Below are 17,124 nucleotides of genomic sequence, written 5' to 3' on the forward strand. Positions count from 1 at the left end.
AAATATTGAAATTTTTAAAAAATAGATAATATGAAAAAGAAACATTGAAGAGCAAAAAACCAAAAAGGAGTTCTTGGTTAACTGAAAATATGACAAAGAAATTAAATTTTCAGAAGGAGTTGGAAGTTAAGTTTAGGGAAATCTCCCATAAAGTAGAGCAAATAAAAAATAAAGCAATAAAAAACAGAAGAGACCAGATGGGAAAAGCTTAGGGTCAGTCCAGAAGAGCCAATATTCAAATTCGGGTGTTTCAGAAAGAGAAACCAGGGGGAAACGAGGAAAGGAATCATTCAACAAAATAAGCAACAATGACAACAAATTCCCATTGCAAAATTTCAGAACCCTAGAGATAATGAGAAGATCCTACAAGTTGAGGGAGAGAGAGGAAAGAAGGAAAAGAACTTGTTACATACAAAGGAGCAGGAAGGAACATGAGTAAGAATGATATTGAGCTCCTTATTGGAAACATGAAAAACTAGAAGTTCATAAAGCTAACATACAAAATCAGAAAATGATTTTCAAAATAGAACTATAAATTCAGCCAAACTACCTAATAAGTGGGAGGATATAATAGACTGATGAGGGGCTGGGGCGGTCCTTGGCTGGGTTCATCTGACAGTCTACAGCTGACCTTGTGGAGAGAGGCAAAGCCTAGAGAGCCTCATAGTCTACAGCTGATCTTGTGGAGCAAACAGAGGAGCTGAGCCCAGAGGAACCCAGAAAGCCTGAATGCTCACAGACGTCAGCAGTCCTCTTGCTAAGTCTTGTGGAAACAGACTTTGGTGAGGGAAGTAACATATGCTTTTTGGCCTGGTAACTGTGAGCTCCTACCCTGAATAAATACCCTTTATAACACCCAGCAGATTTCTGGTATTTTGCATTAGCACCCCTTGGCTGATTAATACAGACGGGTCCTGCAGTGTCCTAGAAAGAAGGAGGCACAATGGCTATGCAATTGTAGATGGACTAACTTCTAACTTGTGAGGTGAAAGAAGCTGGCTGATTGCCCAATCACTAGTCAGCTCAAACTTGCAGATTGAATGCATTAAATCAAGCCCTCAACTTATTAAAGGAAAAAGATGATTCAGTCTACACCAAGTATGCCTTTGGCGTAGTCCACACCTTCAGGAAATTTTGGGAAAAGAGGGGATTGGTTAACAGCAAAGGAAAAGGGCTAGTCCACGGAGAATTAATAAAACAAGTATTGGCCAATCTACTCTTACCTGGGGAAATATAAATGGTGCAAGTAACAGAGGCTAGAAAGGTCATACGTTTGAAGCAAAGGGCAAAAGAGTCTTTTATAAAAGTAATACCCCACCAGACTGCAAAAACCTCCAGTGTAACCCAGTAGTAATAACCATTAGAAAGGCAGACAAATTCAGCAATAACAATCGTTATTATTCCCCTGACAGAGTCTATGGGATGGGGGTGGACGTTACAGGTAAAGATCCTCTGGGGAGGTTCCGTATTTGAGTCCTTCCTCCCCCTTCTGATATGACATCAACAACGCCCTCTCCAGCTAATCCTTCAGAGATACCAAAGGAAAACCCACCAAAGGCCAGTTCCCCGATGCAGAATGATCCAAAGCAGTCAGGATACTTAAGGCAGAAGATTTAAAGCAAACCATAAAAATAGAGGCAGGATACAGGGACGCAAATGCCAGAGTTGAATGGGTCAAATATACAGTCCAGAGTCTGAACAAAAGCAACTGTTACACTTGTGCAACAGGCCAACCCACAGCTCATATTGTACTCTTTCCCTTAGGTATGGAAAAGCATGAAAGGGAGTTTAAATTCTTGTCTCCTCCACAACCATGTGAGCTTTTGTTCTCTTACAGTACAGCTTTCTTTCTAACAAAATATAGCCCTCAGATAGAGTTTTGATGGGTTTAGCCCAGGCGTTAATGATTTTGTAGTTAAATGCTAATGTCAAAAGAAATAAAACAAAAGTTACTTCAGCTAAAAGATTTTAAATAGAGTCTGGAGTCATTCTGAAGGTTACTTTTACACAGTTCTCAGCCAGGTTATCACAATAGCCAAATCATGCAAAGCATCAAGCAATGACTTTCCTCAAAACCCCACGGACATCCAGACCATAAAACCAACCACAGGTTAAAGAACTGTTAACTATATAACCTGAAGGACAATTAGAGCACCCTAACTATCCACCAACTACAAATTTGTCTTCTTTTCCTTCAAAAATCCTTGCCAGGAAATGCCACAACAGGACATGACTTGGATTGCTAAGTTAGTTTGTGCTCCCCTAATTGCAACTCTAAGACCCCCAAATAAATGCCTTTATTGCCTTGCAGCTTAATTTTTCAGTTGACACCAAAATATAAAGTTCAGTAGACTGCATGTAAAAATTCAGATTCCTTCCTTTTTTGAAAATTGCAAGATCTAGGGAAATTGTGCCTGCATTTTCACAGAAGGGTCTTCAGCTGGGTCCGCAAACCTGTGCTCCATAGTACTTTAGTCTCCATTTAGTCATAAATCCAGCCCCCACAGAGCCCAGGTCTGCGACTACCCTCCCACCCTACCCAATACCGCATCTATAAGCTCTGCGGAGACAAGCGGTGGCTGGGAGAGGGGCGCACTGACTGACAACAAAAGGCTGACCTCCCAGACTGCTAGTGAAGTTCTTCGGGGTAAACCCTAAAGTGCCCAAACCGGCGTTTCCGGGTTCCTCACTACGGACCCCTCCATTCTTATAGGATTCCCATCATCCACCGCTCACTTATCGTAACACTTTCCTACACGTAGCTTCTGCCCTCAGCAAAGATGGCGGCCGGCTGGGCGGGGCAGTGAGGGTGGCTTCCGGCTGGCGGTGCGGCGAGCCACACTTCCGGGCGGCGCTCCGAGTGACGTATGAGGGCGCCCGCCTCGTGGCCTGAGAGACGGCGCGGCAGGTGGATGGAGGTCATCTGGGGCGCTCGCGTCGGCGGCGTAAGTGTCGGGCCAGGAAGGAGAGCCGGGCTGAGAAGCCTGGGTCCTGAGGTCGTGGCTGAGAGGGAGACTGAGGGTGGGGTGGGCGCGGGCGGGGGCTCCGGAAGAGGGGCGGGTAGGGGGCGCCTGCGCCCAGAGTTTCCTCAGGGCTGTCCGCCCGCCCTCCCGGCGCGGCTTCGAAGCCGGTGCCAAAAGAGCTGGATTCCCTTACCTCGTACCGGTCGTTTTTTTCTCCTTATTTCAGAGTCAAAACTTCCGGGTTGGTATTCGGTCAAATCAAAGGCAGACTTCTGGACCTGAGTTTTCTGTAAACTGCGATTTTTAATCCCTAACTCGGTTTTATGGAGTCGAAGCCCTTTTTCGAGTGTTTCGTCACTGTGCTTGGGGTTCGTTAAGGGCTAAGTGGAAGCTATTGCTCTTAGGCAAATAATTCCTTCCCTCTGGCCTTTTTTTTTTCTTTTTATGTAGAACTGGATTAAGCTTTTTTACAGCTGCCGTAATTGGTTCGTTTAAAAAAGTACTGTGTGCTGGCCATCTACCAGGTTCCGGGAAATCGGAAGTAGATTAATTCAGTTCTGTGTCAAAGAAGGGAGGCCTAAGTTACCATTTTATTGTTCCCCTGGCATTTGACTTACCTAGGTCATTTAATCACGTTAGAGGACAAGGTGGCGGGTTAAACTATTAAAAGCAGCATCATAGGAATGTGTAACAAATATGGATTAAGAGGAAAGAATCAGGGGAGGCTAATTGGAGAAAGTAATATTTTGTCCGGTGTCCAGAAGATAAAGGGTGTTCGCTGGGTTTTTATGGTGGGTGGAACCCAGCAGTCAACACGTGCTGTAAAGGTGTAATAAAATGAAGTGCCAGGCCTGTTTAGGTTGAGAAAAAGGAAGAGGGGATAAAATTGGGAAGATCGTTCTAGAAAAGCCTTTTATAATTGAGGAATTGTGTTCTTAGGAGTTTGTTTTTTAGTAAACTGGTAATGTAATCTAGCTTAGATTTTGGGACATTTACTCTTACGTCTTTAAGTACTAAAATATACCTACAGAAGCAGTGAAAATACAAATTATGTCATGGGATCAGCCAGTCTTAGAATATCTTGTTTTACTGTCTCGGTAAACCAAGGATTCTTAATCCCAGTTGCCCTTGAAATAAAGAATTGAATAGCTATAGAGATTCTCATTCATTATGTCTTGGATGGGTGAAGTCTTGGATTATAAATTTTTGAGCCACTCTCTAGGTCAGTTTGAAACATCCATATTAAAAACCTTCTAACTCAAGCTATAATGCTTCTGAGTTTGGATATTTCATTGTGCTCTGTGCTGCTACAAAAATTCTCTAGGGTTTTTGGTTCAGAAAATCCTGCTACCTTCCTGCCTGTGGGTAATCAAAAAGAGATTCTGGATGGTTTTGCAGAGAGAGTACTTGTGACTGCCTTTCATTTGCCGTGTTACTCTCCTTTAGTTTGTGAGTCCGGAATTGCCCCTGTACCCCCACCCTTGTTTTTCTCTGCAGGGCTTTAGAATCATTTGCTAGGAGCCAGGCCTCCCTGCCACCAGGGCCACCATGGCAGCTCGCCTGGTGAAGCAATGCACACGCCTCCTGAAAGAAGCTGCCCGTCTCACCCCTGCCTCCTCTCCAGTGGGCCAGCTGAGACTTGCCAGGGTAGCCCGCAGGACTCTGACTTCCAGTTCCCACTTCCCAGCTTCCTTGAACCCTGTGGAGAAGGAGCCAGTGTTTACTCCCTACCCAGAGCCCCAGGAAGTGGACCAGCTCATTGAAAAAGCCACCAGTCCAGGGGAGCTACTAGAACTGGTTGGTGGTAGTCACTGCTTGCACCAGAATCATGCTGTCCTCATCCTCATCCAGTTATCTCGCCTGCTGTCTGAGAAGCCTGGAGACAAAGTCTCTTTGATACAGGATGTCCGCTTTCAGCAACTTCTCCATCTTGTCAACAGTCAGGTGGGTTCTAAGGTATTGTCTGAGGAACACTCAGAGGTCCTGAAGTCCAAAGCAGCCAGTCACTGATGGGGGCTTTGTTTTATGCTTAGTGGTCCCTCAGTGTCTTGTAATATTTTTCTTTAATATATTATAGGTTTTGTGGTGCTTTCAATCCTTGCAACAGCCCTGTTAGGTAAATATTGCTCTTCCCATTTTACAGACAAAAAAAAAGACAAGACTTAGAAAAAATTAAACAGTAACTAGAAGCACCAGGAAGCACACCTGGTTCTTCTGGTTCATTCAGTGCTTTTCCCCCTCAGCATAGTTGACTTGGAAAGTAATAGAAGGTCTTGCGCTTAGGTTTGAAAAAAATCCCTGTGCGTAGAATGTGAAAAATATATATATCAGCAGATGTCTACAACAAGGATTAACAGGAGAAGGAAGTGTGACTTTCTTGACTCATATTGCTCCCCCTCAAATATTTGGTGGAGGGCTGGGTACCACACTTGAAGCTGGAATGACTGGAGGATCCCTGAAATGAGAGCCGCAGATTCTTGAAGGCTGAACATGAAGAAAAGAGATAAGATCTGTTTTGTGGCCTTGGGGGGCAGAGCTAGTACCACCAAAAAACCAGTTGCTGCTCAGAGTGAGGAAGGACTCCCTTCAGGCATGTTCTTTCCCTGGGCTCCATTGGTTTTGCTGGCCTGCACAGGAGTCTGGCACAAAAAGGAATTGCAGAGCCCGGCTCTGGCAGAGTTGGCCTTCTCTCCATGTAGAGGAGGGGAAGTGGTGAGTTTCCTGTCCCTAGAGGCGCTCAAGCACTGAAACCACCTGTCCCTTTGTTGGGGGCTGCTCTAAACCAGCATCCTTCAAACTGCAGGTTATAGAGTCTAGTGGGATATGATCATCTTTATTTGTAATGGAATAGAATTATACAGAAAATGTTAGAATTTGCCATGTGCAGTGAAGGTGAGTACTGTCACATGGGACTTTTTTTTGTTAAATCTTTATAGGTACATGCTTGCGTGTATGCATGTACTAGGGTCATAGTACAAATGTGTTTCTTCCTGAGAATCTAGGTTTAAAAAATGGCCTTAATTAGGTCCCTTTTTGTTCAAAGGCTATAGCTCTACTTGTTACTTATTGAATATTTTATATATGCACATAGCTGTAGTGGAAGCAACTTTTATAAAACAAGATTAAACTCTGTAGCAAAGTTGCAAGCCGATTATAAACTGGGGAAAAAAGTATTTGCAATGTAAGTAATGTCCAGGCTTTCTTTTAAAGTCTTTCTGCTGTCCTGGAAACTACAGAGATCCAGGCACCCTCGAGTCTGCGGTGATACTGAGATGGGTCAAATTGATCACTTTTCTCCTTCCTCCCCAGCCCTTAAAACTAAGACTTTGCTGCTATAGTTCTCTTTGTGTGTATTCCAGTTCTTTCTCTCTGTGGTAGTTGCGTTTCACTGGTGAAGAAACAGGCTGAGGTATTAGGAGACATAAGCAGTGGCAGCTAAGAATCACGGCACGACAGAGCCATGCCGCAACTGAGATGTTGCAATTCCAGCTCTGGAGCCCATTTTACCAGGAGGGTTGGGTCTGGGCCAGGTGGCCTTGGGTGGCTGTTGCTGTCACGGGCCTGTAATTCTCTGCAGCCTGCAGACATTTCTCCCTGCAGGTAATGGCAGGGTCACCCTTTTCAGAAACTGGGCAGGAACTGGAGGAGGAGCAGTGCAGAGAGGACCCGGCCCTGGTTTTGGACTGCCTGGGTACAGTTTGGCTCTGCCCCTTACACCTGGCTTTTGGGGAAATGACTTAACCTTGCTAAGCCTTAGATTCTTTATATGTGAAATGGGAGTGGTAAACCATGGGATGATGGCATGCAATACATGTAATGTTTAGTGAAATGCTTGCCATTTAGTAGGAACCCATTTAGAGGGAGAGGGTATGTGGAAACTGCTATCTGCATGAGTTTTATGTAAAACCGCAATGACTCTAAAAATTTATTTTTAAATAAGGCCCATTTAGAAGAGGTGGTAGTGGTAATTAGCAGCCATTAGGCTCACACCCATAATGGCTTGGGGCTGGGGATGGTCAAGAGTTAGTTCTTTTTTGCCTTCCTGTAAATACCCACATGTTCTTTCACCACCATCTGCAGGCGTGCTGTCTTCACCCCCCTCAGCACAGGGAGTTCACTGGCGCTGGCCCTCGGCGCTCAGGTTCACTGTCCAGGGTATGGTCTGTTGTGTGTTCAAGCAACAGTTGTATTCCTAAGAAACCTCATGTTGCCGGAAAATGTTATTTGTTGGGAAAAAGTATGTCTTGGGGGACAAAAAATACAGGTCATTGCAATTATGAGCAGTAAGTAGATTGCCCAAACTGACCTTACACTTTGTTCACACCCCCGTCAGTTTCATTCTTTTCTCTGACCTTTGGTCTCGACTTCAGTTTGGCTTACAGCACAGGTCTGTGAGTACAAGATCAGTCAGAAGCACGGCCTCTGCGCACAGCTGCAGGGGGTGACTGCTGTTCAGCCACATTGGGTCAAGAGAAACGAGAATTTCTCTTCTTCAGAGTTCTTGGTTCAAAGCAGGAGCAAACCACTTTGGCTAACTTGAACAGAACTCTGATTGACCACAGGCTGGAGAGCCAGGCTCAGAAAACAGGCTGTGAGGATGAGTCCTTCCTCGGGAGCAGCCTGGCACCGGGCCCTGCTAGGAAGGCCTGCATTAGAGTAGCAGAGTGGAGGGACTAATTTGGTCCTCTTATAAGCCAGAGGCAGCTCCTGGCGCAGACACACAGCCTGCCGCCTGATGAAACAGAACTGGCGCAGTCACACACGTGACCCATGCCCCGGCCCTTCCCTCTTCCAGTTAACCTTGGTCTGGCACGGGAACCTCGTGCAGCTGCTCAGGAGCCTCTATGTGCTGGCACTGCCCCAGACCTCCCATGAGCTGCGGTCGGTGGAGCAGGAAGTCCGCTGGCGTCTGCGGAGGCTGAAGTACAAGCACCTAGCCTTCCTGGCCGAGACCAGTGCCGCCTGCATGCAGGAGCGGGGCTCTGGGGACCTGCTGGCCGAGCTGGTGGTCCAGCTGGACAGGCGCTGGGCAGAAATCGAAGACAGCCGCACCCTGATAGCCCTCATGGTGAAAGTGGGGCACCTCTCTGAGTCACTCATGAACCATCTAGAAGACAAGGTACTGGACGGTGAGCAGTGGGTGCCTGGGCCACGGGAACTCTGGACCTCCTGGGTGACGAGCCTCTGGGACGGGACCCACAAGGGCTCCAGGAAGCAGGCGGTTGTGCTCACACTCTGGTCACAGTTCAGGGACAGGCATGCCCACCTCCCTCTCCTGGGAGCAACAGGAGCCCTGGGTGCAGGCCCTGGAGGCTCCCTCTCTGAGGAACTCTGTTCCTTGTAGCCTTCCCTTGATAGTGACTCCTAGTAGAGGATGGATTTATCCTTCTAAAATCTCTCCATGCTTCTACCCTAGTTTGACCCTCCCAACAACCTTGAGGGGTGGGCATGGCAGGCAGATCCTGAAATAACACAAAAAGTCATTGGCTGGACCTGGGCTTGCTTGGGTTCCAGTTAGAATCCTTTCCTAAAAGTCTTGTGCCTCCCCTTCCCTCAGTGTGAGCCCCTGCAGTCAAGTCAAATTCAGCCCCTGTTCCTCCTGTAGTGGGGGCTGGCCCAGATGACTGCCACAGCAAGCTCTGCAGCTCATGGGCCCTGGGTCCTCTGTGCTGGGCCTGGGGATAAGTTTGGCTGCAGACACCACATGCTCCACGGGTGGGGGTCCCAGGGCAGGGCAGGGAGAGGCCAGCCCTGTGCAGATGGGCCTGTGTTTAGTGAGCTCAGGCCCAGTTGCTGTCTCGCAGGGGCTACACTGGATGGGACCCTTGCCCCCTACTCTTCCCTGACACCTCAGGCCATCGGGCTGACACCCCACACGGCTGTGGTTGACAGTGCCTGGAGTTGGTGGAGCACTTTGACATTGGCGAGCTGCGAAAGGTGCTTTTGGCGCTGGCGGCGCTGAACCGGCGGTCTGTGCCCCTGCTGCGGGCCTTCTCCTACCACCTGGTCCAGAAGCCCTTCCCCTTGGCAAAAGGCACCCTCTTGGACCTGGCCTATGCGTACGGTGAGCCCCCTGGCAGGGTGCTGTGGGGCCAGGCGAGCTCTGGCCACGTGGGCCAGCATACCAAGCCTGCAGCTGTGTCAAATTCGGTGCCTATCCACCTGTGGCAGGCACCGGCCCAAAAGGCTGCCACAGAAACACTGTAACACATGGGCCCTGTTCCTCTCCTGAGCCACAGGGATAAATTTTGTTACAGACACCAAGTTTCTGGACCTCGAGCCGTGGGTCGGGTGGCTGGATGAGGGCGGGCCTGCCACCCCTGCCAGTTAACGCCATGGTCTACTCTGTCCTAAAGGCAAACTCAACTTCCACCAGACCCAGGTGTTCCAGCGCCTGGCGGCTGACTTGCTGTCCCACCTGCCCAGCCTTACGCTCAGCGAGGTCGCCCAGTGCGCCAAGTCCTTTGCCTACCTCAAGTGGCTGAACCTGCCCTTGTTTGAGGCCTTTGCCCAGGTGAGTGGGACCCCTCAGCCTGGGGGGCCCTGGGAGCTGTAACAGCCTCCCCTGTGCCCAGTGTGGCCCTCGGCCCTTATCATTAGGGAAGTAAGATCAGCCTGAAAGTGCTCAGGCCTGGCAAACACATAGTCCTCTTCTGTCAGTTAAGAAAGAGATGTAGCTCTGTAGTGGGAAGAAATGTTTTGATAGGTGTTCCCTCCATTACTCACTGAGCACCGTGCGTGTTTCCATCCTGGGCAGCCCTGGCAGGGAGCAGTAGCTGCCCCTGGGGGAGCCTGAAGCACCTAGCATGGCAGCACAGAAACCCTGAGACTGTTGCTCAGAGCTGACCCTAAACCTCACTGCCCTGTGACAGCTGTGGAGAAGATGAGCCCTGTGTGTGCATTTACATGCTCCTGGCCCAGTGGAGAGTTACTGGTTAAAGAGGGTTTCAGAGACAGGCATTTTCTGGACTCCCTAAGGGCAGCGACGCCTGGTGCTTTGCGTGCAGTGCTTGTTGGGGTAGGGGTCTGCCTGGAGGGAGGGTCTGGGCTCTGCACAGCTTCTGCTCCCCTTTCTGGGAGGCCACTGGCCCCTATCGCTGAGCCTGGCCCTCCCACGGCCTACCCAACCTGGAGCCAGGTGGGGGCTCTTGCTGTCCCCAGGGGTCGGGAGGACATTGTGTTGGGCAGAGCATATGTGCAGCAGAGCACGTGTGCAGCCGTGCCCCTCACTCCGGCGCCTCCCCCGCCTCTGGCCACAGCACATCCTGGACAGAGCCGAGGGCGTCCCCCTGTCTCACCTGTGCAACGTTGTCCTGGCCTTTGCCCGCCTGAACTTCCATCCACAGCAGGAGGAGTTCTTCAGCCTGGTACCGTCTCTCCTCTTCCTTGCTTTTCCAGCCAGTTAGGAGCAGCTGGAGGGGTGGAGGGAAGGCCAGTCCAGACAGCCATAGAAACCCAGGCTGATGGCAGCGGGGGCCGTGCGGGGTGGGGGGTGCCGCAGGGGTTGGCACAGCAGTCAGGCCTGGAGGGCTTCTGTCGTGACCTGGTGCTCACACACCCTGGTGGCTGCTGCCAGACCTGCTGGGAAGACCTCGCAGTGGAGTGTGGGCCAGTTCGCTGGCTGAGAGCTCCTAACAAAGGTCTCGGGCTCCCTTGGGGTGGCAGGCCCTGGCAGGATGCATCTGACCCCACGCCTGCCTTTCTGCCCTGGCCAGCACTTGTCACCGGCCCCTCCCTCGTCCCAGGTGCCCGTTTAGGGGAAAGTATTGGAGACGTGGCTTGGTGGGACAGACCTCTGTAGGAGAGCCCTAGCTAAAGGCCAGCGTTGGCACCGCGTTGATGCTGTCTGGACCGGGAAGGGAGTGGCTCCTGGCACTCTCACCCAAGGTGATCCTGGCCAGGGCCCTGGCTCCCTCCTAGCCAGCTTCCAGCCTCTGGCCTCACTGTAAATGGGGTGGTGAGACAGCCTGGGCTTTCTCCACCCACCCCATCCCTGTCTGTAGGTGCACAGGAAGCTGGCAGCGGGGCTGGCAGGCCTACCCCCAGCTCTCCAGGTGGACGTCGTGTGGTCTCTGTGTGTGCTGCAGCAGGTGCAGGGCGCACAGCTGCAAGCCGTCCTCTGCCCCAAGTTTCACACCCAGCTTCTAGGTGAGTGGTAGCAGGGGCCGTGTTTGAGAGCTTGAGGCCATCCCCCTTTCTCCCTCCTCTTGTGACAGGGGTCTCGTGCCTGTGCCTCCTCCCCTCTCCCCAGAACTGCTGTGGCCAGGCCATCTGCCTGGTTCTCTCTGCCCAGACCCCAGCAAGCAGTGGAGGTGCCGGGGGTTGAAGGCCCAGGCTTGCCCTCGGCAGCGCCTCCTCTGTGGGGCCCAGCGGAGGTTCCAGGGTGGGGGTCTTCCGTCACCCCAGCGGCAAGGTGGCCCACTCAGGTCTGCCTCAGGGCCCTCCCAACAGCTCGCCCTTCCTCCTCCTCACACCCTCAGGCGGTGAGTCACGGAGGGAGCAGGGCACCTTCCAGAAGCTGCTCCACATCAACGCCACCGCCTGCCTGGAACACCCCGACTATGCAGGCCCCTTCCTGCCAGCCTCAGCCTTGACCCCCAGACCCACAGCCCTCGACAGGAAAGAGACCCCCTTGCAGAAGGGGCTGCAGGATACCCTGAAGGGGGTCCTGGGAAGTGCCGACAAGGGCTGCTTTGCGGTGACCACGCAGTACGGCTGGGTTCTGGGTAAAAGCACCCTCTGTCCTCTCTGCCTGGTCGGTGCTGGGCTTGTTCTCCCTGAGACCTCCCGGGGCCAAGGGCCCCTGCCCCGCAGCAGACCCCAGGGTGGGGGTGCAGCTGTCCCACACACTCCTGGCCAGCAGGCTCTGGGAGCCCCTGGGTGTTTGCCTGCCCGGGCCTGTGTCCCCCACCGTGCGGGGGCCCCTCCAGCCCCACTGCACTCCCAGCCATGCCGGTCCCCACGCCCTTCCCCAGACGCCGAAGTGCTGCTGGACGCTGAAGGCCAGTTCCTGGCCCCACGGGACTTCGTCGCCCCTCATCTCACGCAGCCAGCCGGGACCCAGCCGCTGCCCCCTGGGGCCAAGAGGTAGGGTGTCCCTGGGGGCTGCACACACATGCCTCGCGTCTTACACTTTCCCTGCCGCTTCTTCGAGGGCCAGGGAAAGCAAACGGGTGTCACCCCTGCCTCTCTCGCCCTCCCAGGCTAGCTTTCCTGCGCTGGGAGTTCCCCAACTTCAGTAGCCGGAGCAAGGACCTGCTGGGTCGCTTTGTCCTGGCTCGGCGCCACGTGCAGGCTGCCGGCTTCCTGGTGGTGGATGTGAGTACCTGGTGTGGGGGTGGTCCAGGCTGGCGGGCAGTGACCACACCGCAGGGAGAAGCCCCCCTTCCCACAGAGGGGCGAAGCCAGATGCAGAGCCAGGAGGACGCAGCCCTGTGCACAGCCAGGGATACTGGCTAATGCCGTAGTGGGGCTTCAAGTCCAGCGCTTCTTTTTCCATATCCAGGGTGCTTTTCTTGGAAAAGGTAAGACTGGCCAGGTGCCCAAGCTTCGTGCCACTGCCTTGGGGTCCTCAGAGCTCTGGGCTGGTAGTCAGCCTCTGGTTTGTGTCCATCCCAACTAATGAGCTGGAGACCTTAGACCATCACTGCCTCCTCTTTGGCCACTTCCAGAGGTTGGCACTTTTCTCTAAAGGGCCAGATGGTCCCTATGACGTTTTTTCTACCTTTTTTTTCTGGTGTTTTTTTAATATAGTCCTAAAATTGGAGAACCATTCTCTGACTGTGCAGATTGCTGGTCCTCAGGCCCCTTCCGGCACTGGCAAAACCAGGGTCTCTTCCCCACCTCCCCATAGTGCCTGCAGCTGGCAGTCTTCTTCCTTAGAACTGGCAGGGCTGTGGCGTGCAGGAGCTTCTGGCCAGTGACCTGGCGAGCATTGAGGGGTCTTCGCCCATCGGGTGAGGACAGCAAGCAGAGCCCACAAGCAGCCAGGAGCGGGGTCAGAGGGGAGGCGGCCCGGCCCGCCGTGACCTGCCCACTGCTTCCTGCCAGGTTCCTTATTACGAGTGGCTAGAACGCAAGTCTGAGTGGCAGAAAGGTGCCTACCTGAAGGACAAGATGCGCAAAGCTGTGGCAGAGGAACTGGCCAAGTGATCCTGTCCCCTCAGCATGGACTGCATGCCTGGCCACCCCCTGGGTGGGAGTGAGGACGAGGTATCAGTACGCACTTCAGGACGGACCTTCTCAGCACCGGGCCTCAGCCAGAGGTGGGGGTGGTAACCAACTGCCCTGAGTGGCGTTTCCTCCCGTGGATAATAAATCTGTAATCTCGGGGTTCAGCCCTGAGAGGCTTCCAGGTGTGGTCACAGTCTCCTGTTTGATCTTGCACCTGCCTGTGTTGGAGGCTCTGTCCTGCAAGTCCAGGCAAGGCTTGGGACATAGGCCAGCTCTACAGCTGGACACCCAGGCTCAGCCCAGGCCGCTTCCTGACTCCCAGGTCACTCCGGCTGCCTGCCTATCTCCCTGCTCCCCACTACTTTCTGCCACCCGCAGGGCCCAGTGGGTTGCTTCTGCCCACCTGTGTGTACATTCACACTTGGCTGGCCCGTGGCTTGGTGGCCCACAAGTCAGCCCTAGAAGATAGAGAACGGGTCCTAGAATTCATAATCTCCTGGGATGAGGGCTTTCTCCAGAGGCAGCTGATGGGGTTCTTAGGATGGCTTGGGATTCTAACTGGTTCTGGCTGCTGAAACACCATCATTTTGGAGTCTTCCTCACACTTGATTGTTTCATGTATGGTGAGTGGAGTGGACCCTAAAGACCTGTGGTGACCAATGGCAGGGGCTGGGTGTAGGTGAGGCCACAATCCATCCCTAGCGTTGCCACCACTCCCAGAGCCCAAGCTAGTGTCAGGCTGCCATCATGAAAGCCGTCTGCCTGGACAGGAGCCTGCAGTCCACACTTGCCCCGTGGCTGGAGCTGATAAGAAAAGAGCTTCAGCCTTCCAGGCTCATCAGCCTTCTGTTGGCAGAACTGGGCTGAGCCACTGGCAGGGAGTCTGGGCACTGTAGTGTGCCTCCAACAGTACAGAATAGAGGGCAGAACAGTGGGAATGGAGTGAGGAAAAGGAGGCTGGCGGGGGCCTGTCCCACTCCACTCCTAAGTCTGTCTGCTCCCCTGCCTGAAGCCTCGCCCCCACTGAAGGGTTTGAGCAGCTGAGGTGCAGGCGTGAGTAGCGCACAGGTTCTTGACTACAAAGGCAACTCGTGGTTTTCAAATGTAAGAGCAGTGGGAGGGGGGAGAGAAGGGTGGCCAGAGATGACCTGGAGGTGACCAGACTGGTCCAAGGGGGAAGAAATGGAGGAGGGAAGAGCTTTCAGACAAGGAACAGCAGGGACAAAAGCACAGGCAGGGATTGCGTAGCTTGTGCAGGGAGCCAGGGCCAGCTTGGTTCTTGGGACAGAAAAGGCCGTGTGTCTAGACACTCGTGGAGAGTGGACAGGAACCAGTCCCAGATGGGGCTGTGCAGATCATATTCAGAAATGAAAGCTCATCCTGTTTGCTGCAGGCCGCTGCTTTTTTTACCTGGACTTTTATTTTCAGGTATGGATTCACATGCAGTTGTAAGAAATAGCAGTGATCCCCCCCATGCCTTTTATCCAGTCACCCCCACAAGGACAGTAGTACAAAATCAAACCAAAATATTGATGTCCAGTGAAAATCAGGAAAGGGAACATTGCTGCCCCAAGGATCCCTTATGCTCATGCCCCCCTCACCAATATTCTGGTAACTCTTGAAACCACTCATGTTCCCTATCTCTAAAATGCTGTCTCAGAAAGTGGATTTGGCCCAAGGGAAGCGGATTTGGCCCAACAGATAGGGCATCTGCCTACCACATGGGAGGTCCAAGGTTCAAGCCCAGGGCCTCCTGACCCATGTGATGAGCTAGCCCACGCACAGTGCTGATGCGCAAAAGATGTGCTCTGCCACGCAGGGGTGTCCCCTACGTAGGGAAGCCCTATGCACAAGGGGTATGCCCCATAAGGAGAGCCACCCAGCGTGAAAAAAGTGCAGCCTGCCCAGGAGTGGCACCGCACAGAGAGCTGATGCAGCAAGATGACACAGCAAAAAAAGACATTTCCAGGTGCCACTGTCAAGAATGTAAGCGGACACAGAAGAACACACAGCGAATGGACACAGAGCAGGCAATGGGGGGAGGGGGGAAGGAGAAGGAGAGAGAAATTAAAAATCTTTAAAATAATGGGGTCCTATGATGTATAATCCTCTGGAACTTGTACACAGTGTAACTAGACTCATCCAAGTTGCATATATCAAATGTTCATTCCTGCTGCTGTCATGGATGTATTGCTCTTTACCACACACTATGAATGTAACACATTGAAAGATACCTGGGTTCTTCCTGATTTGAGGCTCTTACTAATAAAGCAACTGAGATTCGTGTACAGGATTTTATGTGAATATGTTTTTTATGGCCATTATGCAATTGCTAGGTCTTAGTTTTTAGAGAAACCGCCAGACTTCCAAAAGGGTGTGCCGTTTTGCATTCCACCAGCAATGTATGTGATCCAGTGTCTCCACATTCTTACCATGATTTGGTGTTGCTTTTTTTAAAATTACTTTTAAAAAAACAGAAGTCTATCATTCATACATGAACATACATAAAAGTAGAGTTACAAAGCAAACATGCATGTCACCATACAGGGCTCCCATACATCAGTCCACAAGTAAAACCTTGCACTGTTGTGAAACTAAAACAGCATCATCAAAATGTTACTGCTAACGAGCCTTTTTTTTTTTAAAGCTATTCTCACAGTTATGGCACTCTGTTTTTTCCATCTGTGTATCTTTGGTGAAATGTCTGTTCATGGGTTTTGCCCATGTCCTAAGTGGATTCTTTGCTGCTTTTTTTTTTTTTAACTTGGATTTTGAGAGTTCTTTATATATAGCTACTAGACCTTTGTTGAATATGTGGCTTAAGAATATTTTCTCTTAGTCCATAGCTTCTCCATTCTTTAATAGAATCCTTCATGAAACAAAAGCTTTGAATTTTTATGAACTCCATTTTGTCTATTTTTCCTTATATGGATCTTGGTTTTATGTCATGTCTAAGAACTCGTTGCCTAGCCCTGGGTTCTAGAGCTATTGTTTTGTTTTGTTTTCCGAGAACATTGTTACATTTAAGTCCCTGATCCATTTTGAGTTTGTTTTATTATTTATGAGGGGGGCAACAGTGTGGGGTATGTGGGAACCTCTTACATCTTTATTTTTTTTACACTTTTTTTTATTAAAGTTAATAGATCACAAAGAATGTTACATTAAAAAACATAAGAGGTTCCATATACCCCATTCCCCACCCCTTGAGCTAATTTTTGTATAAGTGGTGAGATTAAGGTCAAGTTTTTCTTTGGTTTTTGGGGGGTTTCTTTGCCTCTGCTCCAGCAACATTTATCAAAAAGTCTGTCAGGAGTGGATGTACTTTGGTGGTTGAGTGCCTGCTTCCCATTGGGTTCAATCCCCAACACCTCCTTAAAAAAGTCTATCCTTCCATTGACTTGCTTTGGCACTTATTTCCAAAAGCCAATTAGGCAAACATCTAGACATCATGAATAAAGAAACAGAGGACTAAAAAGGAACTAGATCCTACAGACATATGCAGAACACCCAACAATACAGTTTTCTCAAGTGGATGTGTACCATTTGCTAGGAGAGGCCATACATTAAGTCTCAATAAGTTTAGAAAGATTGAAATCCCTGGCCACAATGGAATGAAACTAGAATCAATACATAGAAAAGAAAATACACAAATATGTGGAAATTAGACAACATGCTCAAAGAACCAATGGGTCAAGGAAGAAATCACAAGGGAAATTAGAAAATAGGGGTGAAAGAAAATGAAAACAAAGTGTCAAGACATGGATTGCAGCAAAGACATTACAAGGCAGTGCTCAAGAGAAGTTAATAGTTGTAAATGCCTACATTAAAAAAAAAAAAAAAAGTCCCCCAAATCAATAACTTTATATCTTAGGGAAGTAGAAAAAGAACAAACCCGGGGAATTGGGTATGGCTCAAACAATAGGGTGCCCGCCTATCACATGGGAGGTCTCAGGTTTGATTCCCAGTGCTGCCTAAAGACTAGCAAAAC

General features: G+C 50.6%; 1 protein-coding gene and 2 non-coding genes across 3 annotated transcripts; all 3 read left to right on the forward strand.

Annotated features, from left to right (window-relative positions):
- Positions 1–2,838: 2,838 nt before the first annotated feature.
- On the forward strand, positions 2,839–15,429 carry TBRG4 (transforming growth factor beta regulator 4). Its single transcript, XM_004451308.4, has 11 exons — positions 2,839–2,945; positions 4,461–4,907; positions 7,759–8,082; positions 8,856–9,027; positions 9,320–9,477; positions 10,223–10,330; positions 10,967–11,111; positions 11,444–11,689; positions 11,939–12,050; positions 12,167–12,281; positions 13,014–15,429. The coding sequence occupies exons 2-11, from the start codon at positions 4,512–4,514 to the stop codon at positions 13,113–13,115; spliced, it is 1,878 nt and encodes a 625-aa protein (XP_004451365.2). The 5' UTR covers positions 2,839–2,945; positions 4,461–4,511; the 3' UTR covers positions 13,116–15,429.
- LOC111762522 (small nucleolar RNA SNORA5) lies at positions 8,531–8,666 on the forward strand. The gene has a single exon (XR_002795622.1). It is a non-coding gene; the product is annotated as a small nucleolar RNA SNORA5 (small nucleolar RNA).
- On the forward strand, positions 9,095–9,226 carry LOC111762521 (small nucleolar RNA SNORA5). The gene has a single exon (XR_002795621.2). It is a non-coding gene; the product is annotated as a small nucleolar RNA SNORA5 (small nucleolar RNA).
- Positions 15,430–17,124: the final 1,695 nt, after the last annotated feature.

This window comes from Dasypus novemcinctus, chromosome 5 (assembly GCF_030445035.2).
Source record: "Dasypus novemcinctus isolate mDasNov1 chromosome 5, mDasNov1.1.hap2, whole genome shotgun sequence".
In the NCBI taxonomy this organism is placed as follows: domain Eukaryota; kingdom Metazoa; phylum Chordata; class Mammalia; order Cingulata; family Dasypodidae; genus Dasypus; species Dasypus novemcinctus.